Below are 22,657 nucleotides of genomic sequence, written 5' to 3' on the forward strand. Positions count from 1 at the left end.
TGCACTAGAAATTACACACCACCTGAGGGAGCCAACAGCCTATTGCATAACCAGACAATCTTAATAGTAGGCCTCGTCTATGCAATAAATTATAGACTCCCCGGATGAGATCAATTATAGGCATATTAGGCTATAATAAGTTACATTATCATTGTTTTCCCTTACCTCAGTGGTTACTGTTGGCAATTAACATTGCATATTCCCTGGGTTTTTCAAAGGTTGAATCTAGAAAAATATGACTATTACATTCTCTGTATTATGAAACAGTCTACGATTAACACCTCTCGCTCGCCAACCTCCTTTCCAGCGGCTCTCCTCGAGCGCGTCATGCACTCATTTGCATACGGTGCGATTTGAAATACAATGTAAACAGCTCTTGAACTGAGCAGCTCATCGAAACAGGTCGAGCAGTCCTTGCTGGCTATTCGTATCCTTGGTGGTGTAGGCTGACTGGCATTATTTCAGCTGATGGGCATGGCCCTGCATTGTGATGGAAACGTGGGAGATTCGAAATGACTATTCGTCACATTGCTCCCGCGGAGAACCAACCTGTGGTTACACACAGAAATGTAGCCAATTTCCTCGGCTTTGACTGTCGCGCAGAAACGTCATTCAGAGACTAGTCCGTGACCCGCCCAGCAGCTTTTGACTGAATAGAGCAATGAAGAGATTGGAGGTATGATAACAGTTTAACTGGACCTCAGCAGCAGGCTAACATTTTATCACACTGAGTGAGTGATACAGTATACATTCTTTGGTTGCCCAGCCGTTGAGCATTCAGTGCGATATCACATCTGGGCTACCGGAAATACAATGCTCAACCACCGCTGTAGATTGACATTGCAGCTATCCAGGTGTTGGACCAAAGAGGAGGGACGTTGTTGATGTGACATTACATCTATGCTGTGTGCAGTTTTTTGTGGTCCCATTCACAGACACAGAGCAAGAAGATGCTGAGCCGTTTCATGAGTGGCAGCATCAGGAATCTGGAACGAGAATACAACTGTACGGTGAGGCTGCTGGATGACTCGGAGTACACCTGCACGATCCAGGTCAGTTCCTGTTAAGCAAGCAGGGAACCTATTATATTTATACTATTTCTGTCACCGTTGGTTGCCCCACTGTGGGTCATGTCTCTTTCGCCTGAGTATCTGCTACTTGTGCGCATCACACGACAGCTTGATGAAAATAGAGAAAACCGTAATCTGCATTGCGTATTAAATGTGTAACGATCTAATGTATCTCATCGGGTATTTGATGTCATTCTGTTGGCTGAATTTTGGAAGCATGGCTTCAGTGCACTGCAACTGTCCTGAATCGTTCATCATTCAATATTGATCATCTATGGATCATCTATTGATCTATGACACTTTTCATATGTTCTATGTTTGTCTTGGTCTTAGACTGGCCTTGGCCTAGGTAAAGAGTGATAATCAGCATCAATAACAGTGTCTCCTAACCTGGACGCTTAGATGTGTGACAGTTCTCCTCACCATCATATTAGTAATGACAACATGTAGAGACCTTCACCATCCACAACATCGCTGGGATCTGACAACAAAGGAAAACTATAGCCTACTTTCCAATGTGACTGAAACACTGAATTGAAAGGAAATGGCAGGATTTAACACCAACCATGTAAAGTCTGTAAACAAATGCTGATACCTTATCAGAGAAGAGGTCAGAAGAGGTCAGTCAATCAATCAGCCATCTGCAATCAATCTGCAATCAATCAACATGACCATTGTTTGCGTTCTTTGTATCAGAACCTCTGACTTTCTGAGTATTGTAATGACCCTGGCCTTCCTTTTGCTGATCCATGCCTGATCAGGCCCTTGCATCTGCTCTAAGAGAGAGACAAAGTATTGAAACACAAGACACATCTCCAGGACACACATTTTAAGGCTTGTCACAAGTCACATTTGAATCACTCTCAGACTGTTGTTGATGATCTGCAATTCTCTCACAGAGAGAGGGAAGGGGAGGTAGATGGATAGATGGATAGCTAGAAAGACGGACGGACAGACAGACAGACAGACAGACAGACAGACAGACAGACAGACAGACAGACAGACAGACAGACAGACAGACAGACAGACAGACAGACAGACAGACAGACAGACAGACAGACAGACAGACAGACAGACAGATAGACAGGTGCATTGGAAGAGAACATGTGAGAGAGTGTATGGGAGAAAGAGAGCTTCAGCTTTTTATATACTGCATTTGGGCATTATTAGTCTGTGTACCTCAACGCTTTAGGGCTGCACTGCTCACAGCCGTACTCAGCTTATAATGTGCTCTCTGGTTCTATTCTGAATGCATCTCTGGATCTTCTGCTCTCTATTGTTACAGGGTGGTTTGGAACAGGACATATTCAAACCCTTTATGATACTGATTACAGTCGAATGGCCAAAGTGCCATCTAGTGGCCTCATGGGTGGAATGTTATTAATATTTGTCATAATTTCATTAATCAACATTGTTGAAAAAAAAATCTGAAAATCCTGTTTTATATGTTAAACAGTTTTGTTATAGTTCTGCCTTCTGTGATGTATACAATGTGTAACATTTGGATGCAAACTCAAAATAATCTGAAATGGTACAGGTATCTTCTTTTTTGTAAGCCTGTGTGTGTTTCAAAATAGATTTGTTTTAGACTACCAAGAAACACTCTGTGTGCCCCTGATTTAACCCACTGCAGTAATTAAATAAACGTTTTAAAAAAGGAGGGAACTCAACATTTTGAGATGCACTGACTTTGTGGTAAGATGAACATTTTAACTTCGGATGGTGTTTGGTCTTCCTCACCCTGAAGGAAACTGGATTCACTCCTAGCCAAGTCTTGAAGTGTACTGTATTTTCCCCAAAGCTCTTCTAGTCTTATGGCACATTGGTATTCCTTACTTTTACCCTCTTCAATTCACCTGGAATTCATACAAGTTTAAAACAGAAACAAGTACATGTATTAATGACATTAGACAGGAGCTTGAATGAAATATGTCTCTGTCTTTCATAGAACATTATTGATCCAGAAGAGCAGAGAAGTCCTCTCCTCCTCATCAGTATGGGTGACTGAGGCACTGGCACAGAGTTGGTGGTTGTGTCCCAAATGGTACCCTATGTAGTGCACTATGTTGGACCAGGGTTCATAGGAGTCTGGTCAAAAGTAGGGTGCCATTTGGGACGTCCACAGTCTACAGGCCTCAATCAAGATGCTGCATTCTGTGGTGCACTAATGAAATCACCACCGTTCCCTGGAAGTCTAATGCAGGACTTGGATGGAGTTCTGATTTTGTCTTGTAAATGCATTATTGAAATAGACTTCCGCTGCTTTCGTCTAAGTGGGCGTTGTTAAGTTATGTTGTTTACTGCCTGGCGTGTTGCCTGGTAATGTTGGGGTTTGTTAAACTTTTACTGCAGTGGGCTAAATCAGGCTCACACAGAGTGATTCTTGGTAAGTCTTAAACACATCTACTTTAAAACAAAAGTATACACTTCACTCACATGGTTATGGGCTTTAAAAAAACAAGGCACCTGTACCATGTCAGATATAGAGTTGAAATGTATTACATTTTGAGTTTGCTACCCAATATTACACTTTATATACATTACAAAATATGAAAATATAACAAAACAGTTTGAGTTAGAAACACCAGATTTCGGGTCAGGTTTAAAAAAATAATCTTTAATAATGATTAAATTAGGAAAAATATGAATAACATTTCACCCATGAGGCCAAAGGGGGTGCTTTTGGTCATAGACTGCAGGAAAGGGCTTGGCAGCTTTGTTTTTGGAGCCGACATTCAGATAGAAAAGCCCATTGTAGATGTCAAGTTCGCTTTTCTTTCTTCTCATGCCTATACCATACAGTTTGATCATAAGTATGTTCCTATTGTCAAAATACAAGCAGACCGTTGAAATTTAACAGAGATTATCTAAACAAAGATGATCTAAAATTATCGAAGCATTTTCTTCCTTATTATACAATACTCGTCTTTGATCATATCAGTACATTTAGTTGTTGAGTCCCACTTTAAATGAAGTACGACTTTAAGGTTTTTAATAACATACATAAAGGCTTTGTAAGCACTGCAAAAATGCTTCACAAATCATCTATAAGCGTATATCATGCTTTATGAAGGTTGACACTGACATTCCCATTCCCACTGTAAGGTCAATTGCCAAATGTGGCACAACGCACTATGTATGTTTATCCACCATTTATAGAGTATGACATACACTTATAGATTCTTTGTGAAGCATTTATGTTGCGCTTATGAAGTATGCTATATAAAGCCTTTATAAATTGTACTTTGTTTAAAGTTGGAGTGTCATAAGTGCATTTGTTACTGTACATGAACATGTTATTACCAAAAGGACTTCTTAAAACTGCATGTGGGTTAATCCCATGTAATACCAAATAAATCCTGAAACTGAGATTCCACCTAGAGTGAACATTACAGGAGAGAGAGAGGGTTCCAAGTGGGATCATTTCACCCCATGATAATCCTGAGACTGGGATTGTTGTTCCCCTATTTATATGTATTTCTAACTGCTGGCTCAGGCTTAAAATAACCTAGAATAGCAGGAAGATGTGATTTAGACAGCCACAGCTCTGCTTATCAGTCCCTCTAGCTACAGGCCTACTCTACGCCACCAGGCCTGAGTTCAAATAGTATTTGTTGTCTTTCAAATACTTCAGCTGTGCTTAGTTGAATATGCCTGGTGCAGTAGAACTAATCGTACAGTAAAGGCAAACAGACTCAAGCAAACGCTCACAAATACTATTTGAACCAGTCCTGACGCCACAGAGCTGAATCTACACAACACATGTCACTTTGATTCGAAGGCACCCTGCAACAACATGGTTAATCCATAATGTAGAGGAATAGTGAGATAAATCCTCCAAGGCTTTGGTGCTCTCTCAGATTAGGATGATTTGCAGTCACGACAGTAATAACCATGATTCTAATGATGTCACTGGATACATCCCAAATGTCACCATATTCCCTATTTAGTGCCCTACTTTTGATCAGGGCTCTATGGGGCTATGGTCAAAAGCAGTGCACTTCATAGGGAATAGGGTGCCGTTTAGGATGCAGACACTGACTGCTTCAGCTTGTCCCTTTGATTGCTGCTCCTTCAGCAATTAAAAAAAAATCTCTGATGCCAAATTTCAGAATTTAAACATTTGCATCCTTGTCACTGACAGCTTGAAATGGTGCTGATTTTTACTACTACGACGTGGACAGACCGGTAGGATTGTCGAGTGTCTGCCGGCAAGACTACTTACCACCTCTGTACAGAGTGGTGGATGTAATTTGCAAACCAAGTGCAAAGCGATTCTACATGTAGAAATGGGTGAAAATGATGGTCATTATGGTCATTCGCAACAGTCCCTATATCCCACCTCTCTGACAGCAAGCGAACGGTGGAGGAGCAGCCCTGTACTGTGCAGACCGACAATTGGTCTGGTGAGTTTTCTCCTTTACTTTTACTAACTACTCACCATGACAACGGATAAACCCAACATGCATCTCTCTAATACTTGGTTAAGCTGCATGCATGTGAGCTGCTGTGCCCTAACCCATTCCTGGAGGCAGTGCTGTACAGCTGTTAAGATACGGTATGCTCCATAGCAGTTTGGAAGAACAAAACAACTCTGGTTGAGTGCCAACTTCAGGCAGGCGTTGCATGAAACCTTACACCTCCATATTTAGCCAGCAGCACCAGAAGTGGACCTTTAACCACACCAGTCCCAGGTGACCTGTAGAGGGTCGGATAAGAAGCACAGAAATATTTTGATATGGTATTTACGTCCATGGTAGAATTGCAGTTACACACTAATAGCCTATGAATGTTTTGTTTCTTTGGGTCGTTAATTAGTTACTAGTTGTTTTGAATTATACTAAGTCATTACCAGACAATACACATTAATACCATGTCATGTCCTATTAAATATCAGGAACATACCAGAGCACACATTACTGGTTATAAAGTAGAATGCTCAGCCTTACTGGAACATAAGCACAGTTCTGTTGCTTACAAACCTTGATAGATAAACACCTTTCTCTGTAGCTTAGTGAATATGAACCTAGTCGCTGTCAGACAGATATTCGAGCCACAGCGTGCCTGCCTGCAGAGCAGACTGACAGGCTGCTTCCGTCAGCAGTGAGGCAGTGAGGCTGTCTCTGACTGTCTGTTTAGGGTTCAAGTGGCTCTACTGTTGCTGTGCCGACCCACAACAATAAATAATACAAATGTGTGCCAGGAGTGAATATTTCATGGAGCGTTTCACCTCTACCTCAGACTGCTATGATTGCAGGCATCACAGCACACATGTTTTTGGGGCTGTTCATACACAAACACACACAGACGCACACACGCAAACACAGATGCACACACCACGATAGCAACAGACATGTTGCTGCTAGTAGTGATTTTTCATTTCATTGTGGTGCAGGCAGGAAGCAAAAATATAATATTTTAGCTCACTTTGCAACTGCTGCATGCTCCCTCTCTCCTCACCCAGTGATGATGTCACTGGGATAGCTCAGGACTCTGCAGCAGTGCCTGTAGGATCCACAGTCAGCACAGGAGCAATGAAGATTCCCGCTGTAGTCACTCTCAGTATAGAGTATATTCTCTCAGTGTACATATTCATCCTATATGGAGGAGTATTAGGATGCCCCAATCTGTCCAGAGAAATGAAGAGATACAGATGGATTTATCATGAATTACTTTAAATTAATAACGTCCCTCAAGAAAGATTAGATAGAGAATAATGTAAACAAGATACGTAAAATGTAATATCTTGGCATAGATAATTAAGCAATAAGGCACGAGGGGGTGTGGTATATGTCCAATATACCACGGCTAAGGACTGTTCTTATGCACAATGCAATGTGGAGTTCTAGGACACAGCCCTTAGCCGTGGTATATTGGCCATATATCACAAACCCCCGAGGTGCCTTATTGCTATTATCTACTGGTTACCAACTTAATTAGAGCAGTAAAAATACATGTTTTGTCATACCCATGGTATACGGTCTGATATTTGAAAATTAAAGAGAGCTGCACACTCTAGGAGCTCAGATGCAAAAATTAAATTACCATCGTTTCGACAGCCAAGCTGTCTTCATCAGGGTATAATCACAAACACTGTGGGATGACTCGTTTATGTAGTGTCAAAAGACACAGTGTAATCATGGCTAAGAGTGGCCTAATATCATTGGTTAATTATCAAATATTAAAATGGCATACAAAGAACAGCATACAAACAACAAATGGATAGCATACGATCATAAATTCATTTGACTACAAAAGCTTACAAACAATTACAATGGCAAAGTCACAATAATCACAAGAATGGCTTCCGATCAAAGTCTACGTTGAGTTAAAGATCCAGGCAGCCTCTCATTTTAACAATAAATTATCAAGGTCACCCCCTCTCCTAGGGAGGGTGACATGTTCGATGCCAATATAACGCAGAGACGAAATCGAGTGGCCTGCCTCCAAGAAGTGGGCCGCAACTGGGTAAGTAAAGTGCTTTTACGCATTGTGAAGAGCTGCTGGCAAACGCAGTAAAGTGCTGTTTGAATGAATGCTTACGAGCCTGCTGCTGTCTTCCACCGCTCAGTCAGACTGCTCTATCAAATCATAGACTTAATTATAATATAATAACACACAGAAATACGAGCCTTAGGTCATTAATATGGTCAAATCCGGAAACTATAATTTCGAAAACAAAACGTTTATTCTTTCAGTGAAATACGGAACCGTTCCGTATTTTATCTAACTGGTGGCATCCCTAAATCTAAATATTCCTGTTACATTGCACAACCTTCAATGTTATGTCATAATTATGTTAAATTCAGGCAAATCATGCGGCCCAAACTGTTGCATATACACTGATTCTGCGTGCAATGAGCGCAAGAGAAGTGACACAATTTCACCTGGTTAATATTGCCTGCTAACCTGGATTTATTTTAGCTAAATATGCAGGTTTAAAAATATATACTTATGTGTATTGATTTTAAGAAAGGCATTGCTGTTTATGGTTAGGTACACATTGGAGCAACAATACGCACCGCATCGATTATATGCAACGCAGGACATGCTAGATAAACTAGTAATATCATCAACCATGTGTAGTTAACTAGTGATTATGATTGATTTTTTATTTATTTTACCTTTATTTAACTAGGCAAGTCAGTTAAGAACAAATTCTTATTTTCAATGACGTCCTAGGAATGGTGGGTTAACTGCCTGTTCAGGGGCAGATTGATTGATTGTTTTTATAAGATAAGTTTAATGCTAGCTGGCAACTTATATTGGCTTACTGCATTCGCGTAACAGGCAGCCTCCTCGTGGAGTGCAATGAGAGGCAGGTGGTTAGAGCGTTGGACAAGTTAACTGTAAGGTTGCAAGATTGACTCCCCGAGCTGACAAGGTAAAAATCTGTCGTTCTGCCCCTGAACGAGGCAGTTAACCCACCGTTCCTAGGCCATAATTGAAAATAAGAATGTGTTCTTAACTGACTTGCCTAGTTAAATAAAGATTAAATAAAGGTGTAAAAAATAAAAAATAAGAAAATTGGCCAAATCGGTGTCTAAAAATACCGATGTTCGATTGTTATGAAAACTTGAAATCGGCCCTAATTAATCGGCCATTCCGAGTAATCGGTCGACCTCTAACGCACACCACACACACATACACACCACACACAGGTGGTCGAGTCATGCCAAGCCAAAAAGTCACACGTGAACCAAAGCTAACTGAACTGAGCAGTAGTAATGAATCTGACTGAGGAGTGCATGCTGAGTTGAGCGGAGGTCTATCAGTGTAATCAAAACAGTTTAATGATCCAATATCCCAGTAGGATTACAGAACCAATGCATCTGTCTGTGAAACTGTGAAACTGAGAAATTAATGTGGCCTAATGTTGTTATGAATTTCTTCCAGATGTCTCTCTCCCTCCTTCAGACATCTATCACTTTCATCTGTCCCTTCTCGTCTTCATTTGGCAATGAGCAATAGCTAGGCAGCTCTTCATTGATTTGTCTGGACAGATCATCTACCTAGACAGATGTAGGATCTTCATTTCAGCCAGTTTGCTACAGCAGGAAAATAATCCTGCAGCAACAGGAAATGTGAATTATTATGTGGATTAGAATGAATGGAGATTTTTTGTAGGGGTTGATACATTTTTCGTTAAGTCTGACATTTTAAGTGGAAATTCCAAACTTTAGATTACATTTTTAACCTTGAATACACCACAAGTTAGCATTTCCTGCTGTTTCTAAGTCAGTTATTTTGTCAGAATTTCCCATAATCCAAAGAGATGACTGCCTGAGTCATAGTTTTTTGTATGAAGGAAGAGCAACCACTGACTATAAACCTACACCATGTGATCATGGCATTGAAGAGACAGATCAAACCAGACAGAATTCCACAAGTGTTAATCCACCGTGTGTAGCAGTGCACCTCTAGAGAATACATCAGTACAGCCTCTCAAAATGGGTTTATAGCTGGAGGAGAAGATGCTTTCGTTGTGCAGGCTAGCTACTTGTCTATGCATTGGGGAACCTAAACAAGTTTTCTGAATATGATAGAGGCACCATATTCCCTATATAGTGTATAACTTTTGACCAGAACCTTATGGTAGTGCACTATAAAGGGAATAGGGTGCCATTTGAGGCGCAGACCAGAGCCTGTGAGCGGAGTTGAGCGGTTGGTAATCCCCCTCATTGCTCATGGAGAATCCAGGGCTCATCATCCTTTCCCACAGCTCGGATAAAAAACGCTCTGCACTCATAGGAAAAAAACTGCCGCTCCAAATTCGCTCCATTCATTAAAATCACAATTTAACCAACACCAATCTATTTTTGTAACTATCTGGACCTACCAATTGGTTTTGAAGTATTGAAACCAAACCATATGGATTTAAATTAAATGTATGAAAAGGTGAATGTAAGAAGCGCTCATAATTTCAAATAGGCTACATGTCATATTAAATAGCATATAAACACTCTAAATAGGTCAGGAGCCAGACAGGGAGCCAGAGAAGGAATGAAAATTAATTATTTAGGCTATAGTATTTCAATTATTTTAAGGCTATAGCCTACAAAGAAATACATTGTGAAACATTTTAGGCAAAATAACCCAATCAAAACGGAAAGCTCCTTGAACGTGGGAATATGCCAGGTCTATTGGGCCAAATTCAATTAAGGCCTATTCTATAGATAATAGAACAAAAATGAATGAAACGTTTAAGTGATTAGATGTTTTGTTTTTAAATACTTTGCCACAATGACACACGTAGTTATCTATCCACCTCGTTGCTTTTTTTAGCATGTGCAATGTAGTAAGTAAAGTACACCATCATGCTTTTCAGATTCCACAATGATTCTTTAGTTATGGACACTACTATGGACACTCTCTTGCTCTCGGTCCTCTTCTTTGTAAGTCACCTTGATTCAGTTTCGTTATGAAAATATTTAGCGAACTCCATGACAGTAGCTAAATCAAGGGGCTATAGCAGCACACAAGTACACTACAAATGCATGCTGGGCCGGGCATGCCCTGAGGTCGAAGTGAGCGCTACTGGAGAAAAATTGGAGCATTTGGGAATCTCGCTCCACGCTCCAGTCAAATTGGGCACGCTCCGCTCCAGCTCCGCTCCTCGCGCCAGCTCTGCTCCACTCACTACACTGGCTCAGACATAGAGTATGCTATCCTTCTTCTTTCATGATGAACTTGAAAGGAGTGACAACGCTTATTTAAGAGTGCTGCAGTTCTCCTGCTGTAGAGGACATCATCTTTGAAATGGGAGGGAGGGAGGGGGATTCTGTTCAGACAGATGATTGTTTCAAAAGCAGTGAACTTGAACATTGTTTTGTTGCAGTTTGCTGCAATTCATGGAATCCCATTAAGTCTTCTCTTCCTTTTGATATTCAATCTGCATATTAATGATGTTGTTACTGAGGTGCTCGTACTTGTTATGGTGTGTATTTGTGCGCACTTGTGTGTGTGCAGCACCGTACCTGTATATGTGTGTGTGTGTGTGGTTATTTGTGTATCTGTGTGTTTCTCTGGATGTTTGTGTGTGTGGTTATTTGTGTATCTGTGTGTTTCTCTGGATGTTTGTGTGTGTGGTTATTTGTGTATCTGTGTGTTTCTCTGGATGTTTGTGTGTGTGGTTATTTGTGTATCTGTGTGTTTCTCTGGATGTTTGTGTGTGTGGTTATTTGTGTATCTGTGTGTTTCTCTGGATGTTTGTGTGTGTGGTTATTTGTGTATCTGTGTGTTTCTCTGGATGTGTGTGTGTGTGGTTATTTGTGTATCTGTGTGTTTCTCTGGATGTGTATGTGTGTGGTTATTTGTGTATCTGTGTGTTTCTCTGGATGTTTGTGTGTGTGTGTGGTTATTTGTGTATCTGTGTGTTTCTCTGGATGTGTGTGTGTGTGTGTGTGGTTATTTGTGTATCTGTGTGTTTCTCTGGATGTTTGTGTGTGTGTGTGTGTGTGGTTATTTGTGTATCTGTGTGTTTCTCTGGATGTTTGTGTGTGTGTGTCCAAGGGTGTTTGCATGTGTTCAGTCACTCTGAATGATAATAAATATATAATAATAGATGCCATTTATAAAACACTTTTATCCAAAGTGACTTAGTCATGCATGCATACATTTTAAATATGGGTGGTCCCGGGAATCAATCCCACTACCCTGGCGTTACAAGTGTCATGCTCCACCAACTGAGCTACAAAAGAATGATGTGTTTCGTCCTGTAAAGGAAAGAGAAAGGATCTGTATGATTGCTGTGCTGCCCTATAGAGGTGCACGCTCTGCACATTAGCTCTGCACATTACTGACAACACTATCATCTCATCCTCTCAGTGGGCTTGGTGCTATAGGAAGTTGATAGAGGCCAGGGGTACTCAAGTACTATTTGAGAAGGCCCGGTCACACACATTTCCTAGGTGGCAAAGGTCCAGATGTATAATGTAATTTATCAGCGTAGTAACAAACCTCCACCTCGCAACCCATGCGACGTCAAACTGTTCACACCCCTCTTGTTGGCGGATAGACAATTTGCAGTTTTAAAGCTAATTTCCTGCAAATCTATGTATCATCCATGTCTTGTGTGTTTATGGTACCAAGGGTCGAAGCCCGACGAGTAAAAAATAAGTCTAATTATTCTATTTTTTTTGGGGGGGGGGCTATGGTCCATATTGACCCCGTTCTGGGTCCGGATCCGGTCCGCGATCCGCCAGTTGAGTATGTAGGATATAGGCTAATGTACTGAGGGTGTTTCCACACAATCACGATAATTACATGTGTTACAGTGCCTCTGCTATTGATGATGGGATATAGTGTTACTATAAGCATGGACGTGTGATATAGTTATGTTAATATTATGGGAAATAAGGGAACCACATTCTCCTTTTCCTCACCAATTAATGTTGTGTGCCTAAGAGCGTATCTGTGTGTGTATTTGTGTTGATATTGTTGTTGTCCTCTCTTGTCTCTTGGGGATCTTGTGCCTGCCTGGCTGGCTGCCTGGCTGTTTGCCTGGCTGCATTGTAATGGGGACTAAGGCTGTGCTGAGATTCAGACACTCTGCTAGAGTCAACATCTGCTCAGCAGCCAATAGCATAGCCTCCCTGCCTGACAAATACCCTCAGCAATATATACACTTGAAGTAGTATTTGGTAGCATTGCCTATAAATTGTTTAACTTGGGTCAAATGTTTTGGGTAGCCTTCCACAAGCTTCCCACAATAAGTTAGGGGAATTTTGGCCCAATCCTCCTGACAGAGCTTTGTAGGCCTCCTTGCACGCACACACATTTTCACTTCTGCCCACAAATGTATTATAGGATTGATGTCAGGGCTTTGTGATGGCCACTCCAATACCTTGGCTTTGTTGTCCTTAAGCCATTTTGCCACAACTATGGAAGTATGGTTGAGGTCATTGTTCATTTGGAAGACCCATTTGCGACTAAGCTTTAACTGATGTCTTGAGATGTTGCTTCAATATATCCATAATTTTCCATCCTCATGATGCCATCTATTTTGTGAAGTGCACCAGTCCCTCCTGCAGCAAATCACCCCCACAACATGATGCTGACACCCCGTGCTTCACGATTGGGATGGTGTTCTTCGTCTTGCAAGCATCCCCCTTTTTCCTCCAAACATAACGATGGTCATTATGGCCAAACAGTTTTATTTTTGTTTCATCAGACCAGAGACAGACCAGAGACATTTCTCCAAAAAGTATAATCTTTGTCCCCATGTACAGTTGCAAACCGTAGTCTGGCTTTTTTATGGCGGTTTTGGAGCAATGGCTTCTTCCTTGCTGAGCGGCCTTTCAGGTTATGTCGATATAGGACTCGTTTTACTGTGGATACTTTTGTACCTGTTTCCTCCAGCATCTTCACAAGGTCCTTTGCTGTTGTTCTGGGATTGATTTGCACTTTTCGCACCAAAGTACGTTCATCTCTAGGAGACAGATGGCGTCTCCTTCCTGAGTGGTATGATGGCTGCGTGGTCCCATGGTGTTTATACTTGCATACTATTGTTTGTACAGATGAACGTGGTACCTTCAGGCATTTGGAAATTGCTCCCAAGGTTGAACCAGACTTTTGGAGGTCTTCAATTTATTTTCTGAGGTCTTGGCTGATTCTTTTTTATTTTCCCATGATGTCAAACAAAGAGGCACTGAGTTTGAAGGTAGGCCTTGAAATGCATCCACAGGTACACCTCCAATTGACTCAAATGATCATTTAGCTTATCAGAATCTTCGAAAGCTATGACATCGTTTTCGGGAATTTTCCAAGCTATTTAAAGGCATGACCCACTGGAATTGTGATACAGTGAATTATAGGTGAAATAATCTGTCTGTAAACAATTGTTGGAAAAATTACTTGTGTCTTGCACAAAGTAGATGTCCTAACCGATTTGCCAAAACTATAGTTTGTTAACAAGAAATTTGTGGAGTGGCTGAAAAACTAGTTTTAATGACTCCAACCTAGGTGTATGTAAACTTCCGACTTCAACTGTATATATATATATATAAATGTCCTCCCAGAATGTTGATGTTTTGTTACTACTAGTTTGACTTTTGTTACAAATCCTACTACTGTTATATTCCCCTCAAGGAATAACTGAATGTTGTGAAATCTTGACGTAAATGCTACGTGTATGTAATATCACAGAGATAGGGGCTGTTCTATGAATCGGACCAGCTTCATGTCCTTTTAGATCTGGCCTAGAGGATGTATCTCCAAAGTCTCCCCCATCTTCAAGCTACACCAGCGTTGCCGACTGAGGTCTCTAAAGAAAGTATAGGCTTAAAGTGATACTTCGGATTTTGGCAATGAAGTCCTTTATCTACTCCCCCAGAGTCAGATGAACTCGTGGATTTCATTTGTATCTCTACGTGCAGTTTGAAGTATGTTGCTAAGTACTGTAGCGTTAGCGCAATTGCTAACTAGCGTTAGCACAATTACCGGACATCTATGGCATGCTAGCTGTTACCATAGACGTCCAGTCATTGTGCTAACCCTAGTAAGCTTTGACTTGCGAATCTACCTCTAACTTCCTTCATACTGGACGCAGAGACATACAAATAGAATCTACAAGTTCATCTGACTCCGGGGAAGTAGATAAAGGGCATTGCCAAAATCATGAAGTATCCTTTTAAAGCATTGTTACAAACCACTGTCAATCATTTTAGTTTCCACACTGTTGTTGTTATATAAAATAATGAGTGGTAGACTTCAGGAAAAACGTCTCATCTGGTCTGCAGCGTCATCATGCTGTATTTTCACATCCTTCTTTTATATTGTGTTTCTACCTTGTCAGCTGGAGCGCCTCCTGCTAGCTCAATCTAGACTGAAGTGACGAGAGAGTGCCATAGGGAAGCAAAGGCACAATAACCACCTGGGAGTTTCCTGAAAAGAAGCTAAAACTCTGCATTCTGTTGAGAGAGAGAGAGAGAGAGAGAGAGGAGAGAGAGAGAGAGAGAGAGAGAGAGCTGCTCTTCAAATGTTCAGCTCTCTGTGTGGGGATTTAACAGAGCTCTGCTGGAAATAGCTGAAAGTCAGTTTGCCATCTGGATTCAAATAAATTGCACACTGAATCAAAGTTTTTATACAGCGCTGTAGCTAGGGAAAACGTGTTGAACTGCTTGAGTGCTTTTGTTGAATCATGGACAATACTATTTGACCCAGGTGGGTGGAAAACCATGAGTTTGAAATGAAGAAAAGCACTCCAGCCATAGCAAGTTTTAATGTTTTGTTTTGGGTAGTCTTAATGTTACAAATTCTGTCTTTGGCTTTTATACCTCAACAGTAAGTGACAAATGTATGTGATCGTCACATTACTACACTCAGTACACATCACAAAGTACTATAGATATACTGTGCATTCGTTCTTGACTCCAAAACTGCTCTATTCTCCCACAAATGGGATTCATTAGTAAGCCAGCAATGTCTGTTCTGACATTTAACACATATACAGTGGGGAGAACAAGTATTTGATACACTGCCGATTTTGCAGGTTTTCCTACTTACAAAGCATGTAGAGGTCTGTAATTTTTATCATAGGTACACTTCAACTGTGAGAGATGGAATCTAAAACAAAAATCCAGAAAATCACATTGTATGATTTTTAAGTAATTAATTGGCATTTTATTACATGACATAAGTATTTGATACATCAGAAAAGCAGAACTTAATATTTGGTACAGAATCCTTTGTTTGCAATTACAGAGATCATACGTTTCCTGTAGTTCTTGACCAGGTTTGCACACACTGCAGCAGGAATTTTGGCCCACTCCTCCATACAGACCTTCTCCATAGCCTTCAGGTTTCAGGGTTGTCGCTGGGCAATACAGACTTTCAGCTCCCTCCAAAGATTTTCTATTGGGTTCAGGTCTGGAGACTGGCTAGGCCACTCCAGGACCTTGAGATGCTTCTTACGGAGCCACTCCTTAGTTGCCCTGGCTGTGTGTTTCGGGTCGTTGTCATGCTGGAAGACCCAGCCACGACCAATCTTCAATGCTCTTACTGAGGGAAGGAGGCTATTGGCCAAGATCTCGAGATACATGGCCCCATCCATCCTCCCCTCAATACGGTGCAGTCGTCCTGTCCCCATTGTAGAAAAGCATCCCCAAAGAATGATGTTTCCACCTCTGTGCTTCACGGTTGGGATGGTGTTCTTGGGGTTGTACTCATCATTCTTCTTCCTCCAAACACGGCGAGTGGAGTTTAGACCAAAAAGCTCTATTTTTGTCTCATCAGACCACATGACCTTCTCCCATTCCTCCTCTGGATCATCCAGATGGTCATTGGCAAACTTCAGATGGGCCTAAACATGTGCTGGCTTGAGCAGGGGGACCTTGCGTGTGCTGCAGGATTTTAATCCATGATGGCGTAGTGTGTTACTAATGGTTTTCTTTGAGACTGTAGTTCTGGGCTGATCCCTCACCTTCCTCATGATAATTGATGCCCCACAAAGTGAGATCTTGCATGGAGCCCCAGACTGAGGGTGATTGACCGTCATCTTGAACTTCTTCCATTTTCTAATAAATGCACCAACAGTTGTTGCCTTACGTCCTGTTGCCCATCCCAGCCTTGTGCAGGTCTACAATTGTATCCCTGATGTCCTTACACAGCTCTCTGGTCTTGGCCATTGTGGAGAGGTTGGAGTCTGTTTGATTGAGTCTGTGGACAGGTGTCTTTTATACAGGTAACAAGTTCAAACAGGTGCAGTTAATACAGGTAATGAGTGGAGAACAGGAGGGCTTCTTGAAGAAAAACGAACAGATCTGTGAGAGCCGGAATTCTTACTGGTTGGTAGGTGATCAAATACTTATGTCATGCAATAAAATGCAAATTAATTACTATAAAATCATACAATGTGATTTTCTGAATTTTTGTTTTAGATTCCGTCTCTCACAGTTGAAGTGTACCTATGATAAAAATGACAGACCTCTACATGCTTTGTAAGTAAGAAAACCTGCAAAATCGGCAGTGTATCAAATACTTGATCTCCCCACTGTAGGTATTTGTATTTGTCTTTCGGCTGGCCATTTTGCACCCTTCCGGTACTCTCCGTACATTTTTTTCTGTTCTCTTATTTTTTCTCTCAGGCCTCGCGTTTTGTTTGGCTGCCTGGTTCAGTTCTATTTTGACCTTTTCTTTTTATCTCAGCCAGTGTGTGTCGCATATTAAACCTCTCCTCTGCCTCTCTCTCTCTCTCTCTCTCTCTCTCTCTCTCTCTCTCTCTCTCTCTCTCTCTCTCTCTCTCTCTCTCTCTCTCTCTCTCTCTCTCTCTCTCTCTCTCCTCTCTCCTCTCTCTCTCTCTCTCTCTCTCTCTCTCTCTCTCTCTCTCTCTCTCTCTCCCCCTCTCTCTCTCTCTCTCTCTCTCTCTGCCTCTCTCTCTCTCTCTCTCTCTCTCTCTCTCTCTCTCTCTCTGTCTCTTTCCTCTCCCCTCTCCTCTCACCAGCCATAACTTCCCCCATCATCAGATCACTTCCATACACACATCACGATACACTTCAGTCAAGTGCTAACCAAAGTTCCCATTCCTCTTCCTGCTTAATCACGTGTGGACAGACTACATGAACAGAGAGAGAGAGAGAGAGAGAGAGAGAGAGAGAGAGAGAGAGAGAGAGAGAGAGAGAGAGAGAGAGAGGAGAGGGAGAGAGAGAGAGAGAGAGGGAGGGAGAGAGAGAGAGAGAGAGAGAGAGAGAGAGAGAGGGAGAGAGAGAGAGAGAGAGAGAGAGGGAGAGAGAGAGAGAGAGAGAAGAGAAGAGAGAGAAGAGAGAGAACAGAGAGAGGGAGAGAGAGGGAGAGAGAGAGAGAGAGAGAGAGAGAGAGAGAAAGTGTCTTGTTGAGAGGGAGTTTACCAACACAGAACTGCTCAGACTCTTGTCTCGTGGGCTGTATTTGAGATGAAAGAGACAGTGTTAGTCTGCCTTCGCTTGTGGGAGCTCTCCTCTCCTTTCCTCGTCTCTTTTCTACACCCCCCCTCTCTCTGTCTCTCTCTTCTCTCTTCTCTCAGCTCAGAGACAGGTGGATGGACAGCAGCAGAATGACTCAGTCAGAGAGAAAGTTATCTGGGCTATATTCATCCATATTGGTGTTTTTTCAGTTGTATGTATAGATGTACAGTATATGGATTAAGCTATAGTAGTTCTAACAAAATAAAGTTAGAGCTGTCCCCTAACTTTAGAAACACACTTTGTACCTCATGGATTGATGTCAGTGGAAGATTCACACAAAGGTTTGAGATACTTCAAATACAATCAAATCAAATCACATGTTATTTGTCAAATGTGCCAAATACAACAGGTATTACAATGAACACCTTACAGTGAAATGCTTACTAACAAGCCCTTTAACCAACAGTGTAGACATTACCGTGAAATGCTTACTAACAAGCCCTTTAACCAACAGTGTAGACATTACCGTGAAATGCTTACTAACAAGCCCTTTAACCAACAGTGTAGACATTACCGTGAAATGCTTACTAACAAGCCCTTTAACCAACAGTGTAGACATTACAGTGAAATGCTTACTAACAAGCCCTTTAACCAACAGTGTAGACATTACCGTGAAATGCTTACTAACAAGCCCTTTAACCAACAGTGTAGACATTACCGTGAAATGCTTACTAACAAGCCCTTTAACCAACAGTGTAGACATTACAGTGAAATGCTTACTAACAAGCCCTTTAACCAACAGTGTAGACATTACCGTGAAATGCTTACTAACAAGCCCTTTAACCAACAGTGTAGACATTACCGTGAAATGCTTACTAACAAGCCCTTTAACCAACAGTGTAGACATTACCGTGAAATGCTTACTAACAAGCCCTTTAACCAACAGTGTAGACATTACCGTGAAATGCTTACTAACAAGCCCTTTAACCAACAGTGTAGACATTACCGTGAAATGCTTACTAACAAGCCCTTTAACCAACAGTGTAGACATTACCGTGAAATGCTTACTAACAAGCCCTTTAACCAACAGTGTAGTTCAAGAAATGGAGTGAAGAAAATATTGACTAAATAAACGGTGCGGGGGTACAGGTTAGTTAAGGTCATTTGTAAAGTGACTATGCATAGATAATAACAACGAGTAGCAAAGGGGGGTCAATGTAAATAGTCCGGGTGGCCATTTGATTTTGGGTAGAAGCTGTTGAGGAGCCTTTTGACTTTACCGTCAGGTTCGGTCCTATGTTAGTTCATGGCAGAGCAGAACTTTGAATGCTAACTAAATGACCACAACTTTCAGAACATTTATTGGTCACTCCTGTTAGAAAAGCAAACCTGTGTTGTTTAACTATGTAATGTTGACCTCTGCTAGCAAACATATTTCATACTACTGAGACTTAGTTTAGGGATGCCAGTGGTATGGGAATTTCAGGAGTTATTTGTTTAAAGGAATTGACACATTTTGATGGAATATTTAAATAAAACAGGATAAACTTCTTGAAGTTTCATGATTTGTTGGTGTGTGTGAGCGTGTATGTGCGTGTGTGTATGTGCACGTGCACGCACACATGTATGTATGTGTGTGTCTATGTGTGCCCACTGCCCATTTCCAGTGGCACGTTTCCGCATCACTCCTGCCTGTCTCGTCCTCATGCAGACAGACGGACGGATGGACGGACGGACAGACAGACAGAGAGAGAGAGACACAGCATAGCTCTCCTATCTTTATCCCAGTAGACAGACAGACAGACAGAGAGAGAGACACAGCATAGCTCTCCTATCTTTATCCCAGTAGACAGACAGACAGAGACACAGCATAGCTCTCCTATCTTTATCCCAGTAGACAGACAGACAGAGACACAGCATAGCTCTCCTATCTTTATCCCAGTAGACAGACAGACAGACAGAGACACAGCATAGCTCTCCTATCTTTATCCCAGTAGACAGACAGACAGACAGAGACACAGCATAGCTCTCCTATCTTTATCCCAGTAGACAGGCAGACAGACAGACAGACAGACAGACAGACAGAGACACAGCATAGCTCTCCTATCTTTATCCCAGTAGACAGACAGACAGAGACACAGCATAGCTCTCCTATCTTTATCCCAGTAGACAGACAGACAGACAGACAGACAGACAGACAGACAGACAGACAGACAGACAGACAGACAGACAGACAGACAGACAGACAGACAGACAGACAGACAGACAGACAGAGACACAGCATAGCTCTCCTATCTTTATCCCAGTAGACAGACAGACAGACACAGCATAGCTCTCCTATCTTTATCCCAGTAGACAGACAGACAGAGACAGACAGACAGACAGACAGACTAAGCAGACAGACTCTACCAGACAGACAGACAGACAGACAGACAGACAGACAGACAGACAGACAGACAGACAGACAGACAGACAGACAGACAGACAGACAGACAGACAGACAGACAGACAGACAGACAGACAGACAGACAGACAGACAGACAGACAGACAGACAGACAGACAGACAGACAGACAGACAGACAGACAGACAGACAGACAGACAGACAGAGACACAGCATAGCTCTCCTATCTTTATCCCAGTAGACAGACAGACAGAGACTCAGACAGACAGAGACTCAGACAGACAGACAGACAGACAGACAGACAGACAGACAGACAGACAGACAGACAGACAGAGACACAGCATAGCTCTCCTATCTTTATCCCAGTAGACAGACAGACAGACAGACAGACAGACACAGCATAGCTCTCCTATCTTTATCCCAGTAGACAGACAGACAGACAGACAGACACAGCATAGCTCTCCTATCTTTATCCCAGTAGACAGACAGACAGACAGACAGACAGAGACACAGCATAGCTCTCCTATCTTTATCCCAGTAGCTGCTTGCCAGTGAATACATTCCAGACACGTTTTCCATCATTCTGTTCATTTACTGCAGCTCCTAGCCACCTACGGCCGGTCGGCCCCACAAATCTAATTGGTGAACATTAGATTGGCACTGAGCAGTTACCGTTCTGCAGTAATAATGTGTGTTTTGGAGCTGGATCATCCATCTTAGTAGTTAAGGAAGCGAGGGTCATCTGTAAAACACAAGGGGTGGCAGGGTAGCCTAGTGGTTAGAGCATTGGTCTTGTAACTAAAAGGTTGTAAGTTCAAATCCCCCAGCTCACAAAGTACAAATCCGTCGTTCTGCCCCTGAACAGGCAGTTAACCCCACTGTTCCTAGGCCGTCATTGAAAATAAGAATTTGTTCTTAACTGACTTGCCTAGTTAAATAAAGGTAAAATAAAAAAATAAATAAAACAAGGTAGAGTTGATGATTAAACAATGAGTAAACATTGTTGGAAAAGCAAACTGAAAAACAATGTAGATTGTGAGTCATCATCTGCATTCATCTATTCCTGCAAGTAATTTACAATTACTCTCTTCTTCAGGGACAATAACATAATCAACAGCCATGTTTAAGCACAAAGCACTGAAATGACAATAATTGAACCTATTTCAACTAGTGATGCACCGATATGACATTTTTGGCAGATAGCGATATCCGATATTTTGCTTGCCAAAAAAAACGATACGGATAACCAATATTACATTTTTTTGCGGCCAGTTAAATAGTTAACACACACATGGACGCAGCAGTCTAAGGTACTGCATCTCAGTGCAAGAGGCATAACTACAGTCCCTGGTTCGAATCCAGGCTCTACCACATCCGGCCGTGATTGGTCCCATAGGGCGGTGCACAATTGGCCCAGCGCCGTCCGGGTTTTGTAAATAAGAATTTGTTATGAACTGACTTGCCTAGTTAAATACAGGTTACACACACACACACACACACACACACACACACACACACACACACACACACACACTAACCACCAAAATTATTTTGTTGGCATTTACGTTCGTCCCCATTACCAGTAAAACATAATCAAAACCTATTTCTATTTGATGTGTCAAATAACACTATTTGACGTGTCAAATAAGCTGACCAATCAGGATCTGAATATGACTGCATGTCACATAATAATTGAACACGTTCATACATTTTTTATGTAGATATTACACATTGATTACACTATCACTGGTCATAAAAAAGCTAGCTAGCTCATGGATGCAAACAATGTTCTTCCCCAAAAACATAGCAAAACGACATCATCTGTTTCAGTAGCTTTATTTAGCTAGCTCAAACAGTCCCATTCAGTGGCTATATAGCTAGGTGTCATCTTCTAAAATAACCCTAATTTATAAGATAGTTCTTGTTTGATTAATGGTGGTCGGACCCATCTAAGTGAAGCTACAATAAGGATTAGCCACAATAGTGGACTTTGTGGTTAGCTTTCAAAATAAAAGTATGGCATAATTCTACTATTTGTATTCATTTGCATCACTATCAATTATATACTTTTATTTTGAAGGCAAACTGCAAATTCCACTATTGTGCCTAAACCTTATTGTGGCTAACCCGATCCGGTCGAGCCTCAATAGCCAGATAAAGCTAGCTGGCGGCTTATAACATTAGCTTTGGGCAACAAGGTTAAGTAGCTGGCTAGCTATTTATTTTCATGAACTGTAGTTCAATTTCAGTAGGCCAACAACAAGTGGAAACCTAGCTAATACTTACTTACAAGGATTCCTAAAT

The 22,657-nt window shown here is 41.6% G+C and overlaps 1 protein-coding gene across 1 annotated transcript in view; it reads left to right on the forward strand.

The window, feature by feature from the left end:
* Positions 1-445: 445 nt before the first annotated feature.
* LOC112247469 (FERM domain-containing protein 5-like) overlaps positions 446-22,657 on the forward strand; it is a 124,274-nt gene continuing 102,062 nt past the window's right edge. The window contains exon 1 of the mRNA XM_042331058.1: positions 446-1,052. Within this exon, the coding sequence (XP_042186992.1) occupies positions 951-1,052 (102 nt within the window). The 5' untranslated portion in view covers positions 446-950. The remainder of the gene's footprint in view (positions 1,053-22,657) is intronic.

Source organism: Oncorhynchus tshawytscha, linkage group LG12, assembly GCF_018296145.1.
Source record: "Oncorhynchus tshawytscha isolate Ot180627B linkage group LG12, Otsh_v2.0, whole genome shotgun sequence".
Taxonomy (NCBI): Eukaryota; Metazoa; Chordata; class Actinopteri; order Salmoniformes; family Salmonidae; genus Oncorhynchus; species Oncorhynchus tshawytscha.